At 45.3% G+C, this 1,729-nt stretch overlaps 1 protein-coding gene across 1 annotated transcript; it reads right to left on the bottom strand.

Moving 5' to 3' along the window:
• Positions 1–762: 762 nt before the first annotated feature.
• LOC108281374 (40S ribosomal protein S8-like) lies at positions 763–1,316 on the bottom strand. The gene has a single exon (XM_037727266.1). The coding sequence runs from the start codon at positions 1,299–1,301 to the stop codon at positions 876–878; it is 426 nt and encodes a 141-aa protein (XP_037583194.1). The 5' UTR covers positions 1,302–1,316; the 3' UTR covers positions 763–875.
• Positions 1,317–1,729: the final 413 nt, after the last annotated feature.

Raw genomic sequence — 1,729 nt, 5'->3', positions numbered from 1 at the left:
ACACCCCTGGAAGTGAAAAATACTGGAAATAATTGATGATCGGCAGTGATGTCTATTAAAGAGGATGAAATAAAAACAACAAAGAAACAGAATAGCAGAAGACATCCTTGGTGGCTTACTAGCCGTATAATATACTTTCATTTCTCCCTGGCCTTTAATACTATGTCTTGTAAATTATTTTATTGAGATAAAATTCACACACTATAAAATTCACCCTTATCAAGTGTACACTGCAGTTAATTTTTTAGTGTATTCACAAAGTTACGCAATCCTAACCACTGTCTAGGTTCACAACATTTTTATCACTCCAAAAAGAAAAGCCATTAACAGTCACTCCCCACTTGCCTCTCCTCCCAGCCCATGGAACTTGTCTACTTTCAGGCTCCATGGGTCTGCCCATTCTGGACATCTCACGTAATTGAAACCATACAACCTCTCTGCTCTGTCTCATCAAATTATGGAGTCTTCTGGCACGTGAGTTCCTCCCTCTGCACTGTCACCTGGAAACTCTTTCAAGATGGGGGCAACGTCAGGGCTCTCCTGGTTTGCTTCCTGCCTCATGATGATCACTGTCCTCCATCAGGAAGTGTCTAGTAGCTTGAAAACTGTTTTTCTTTTTTTAACTTTTTTTTATTGGTGTTGTTACTATTTTCATCAAGAGGATAAATGTGATACCTGTTACTTTACTTTGGCCCAAAGTGGAACCCTGCATTGCATTTACACTTTTTTTTTTTTTTTTGAACAGAACAATAAAAACCTTTATTACATGGGTGAAGACAGAAAACAAGGATTTATTTGCCTTTCCAGGCCTTGATTTTCCTAAGATAGGACTCCAACTCTTTGCCCTCTAGCACATAGCCATCTGCTGGGCCACACTAAGCGATGCATGCAAGAAGCTCGCCCTGCTGGAACTGCTCCTCCAGGAGACTGCTGATTTTGGCATTCTTTTTCCTGGCGTCGTATTTCTTCTGAAATCTTTTTAGATCTTTGTTGTTTAAAATCTCTTCTTCCTCAGGAGTCAGCTTGGCTCCCTTCTTGCGGCCCAGGGGCGGCGCATAGTGGGGCTCGTACCTCTGTCGGTAAGGCGTGCTGTCGATGAGCACGATGCAATTCTTCACCAGGGTCTTGGTACGGACCAGCTCGTTATTAGACGCATTACAGACAACATCGATGATCCCCGTTTTGCGAGTACAGCACTCTGAGCCACAGGAGAAACACCCCACGTCCGGCCTCAGGATACCGTATTTCTTGTTACCACCCCGCACACGGACTGTGTGGATGCGGTGGGGGCCCCAACTCATACTTCCGCTTCTTGTGGCAGGGCTTTCTCTTGACCCCCGGTCTTGCGGTGCTTGCGCCAGTTGTCCCAAGAGATGCCCATCGCTCGGCGCTGGCTGGAAAGAGAAACCGTGCAGATTCACGGTCCGGTTTATAAAACGCTGCCGTGCCCCCCACCTTTATGTTGTTTCCTGCATTTACACTCTTTACATATTGTGCTTTCACATAAGATTCTGTTTGAATAGTGTGTTCTGCAGGTCGACTACAAAGTGTGAACATTTTTTTTTTTTTTTAGATGGGGTCTCACTCTTGTTGCCCAGGCTGGAGTGCGGTGGTAATCTTGGCCCACTGCAACCTCTGCCTCCCGGGTTCAAGCGATTCTCCTGTCTCAGCTTCCTGAGCTGGGATTATAGGCGTGTGCCACCTCACCCAGCTAATTTTGTATTTTCAG

This window comes from Cebus imitator, unplaced genomic scaffold (genome assembly GCF_001604975.1).
Source record: "Cebus imitator isolate Cc_AM_T3 unplaced genomic scaffold, Cebus_imitator-1.0 Scaffold225, whole genome shotgun sequence".
In the NCBI taxonomy this organism is placed as follows: domain Eukaryota; kingdom Metazoa; phylum Chordata; class Mammalia; order Primates; family Cebidae; genus Cebus; species Cebus imitator.
The sequence above is the reverse complement of the archived record's forward strand: the minus strand, read 5'-3'. Positions and strand labels throughout refer to the sequence as shown.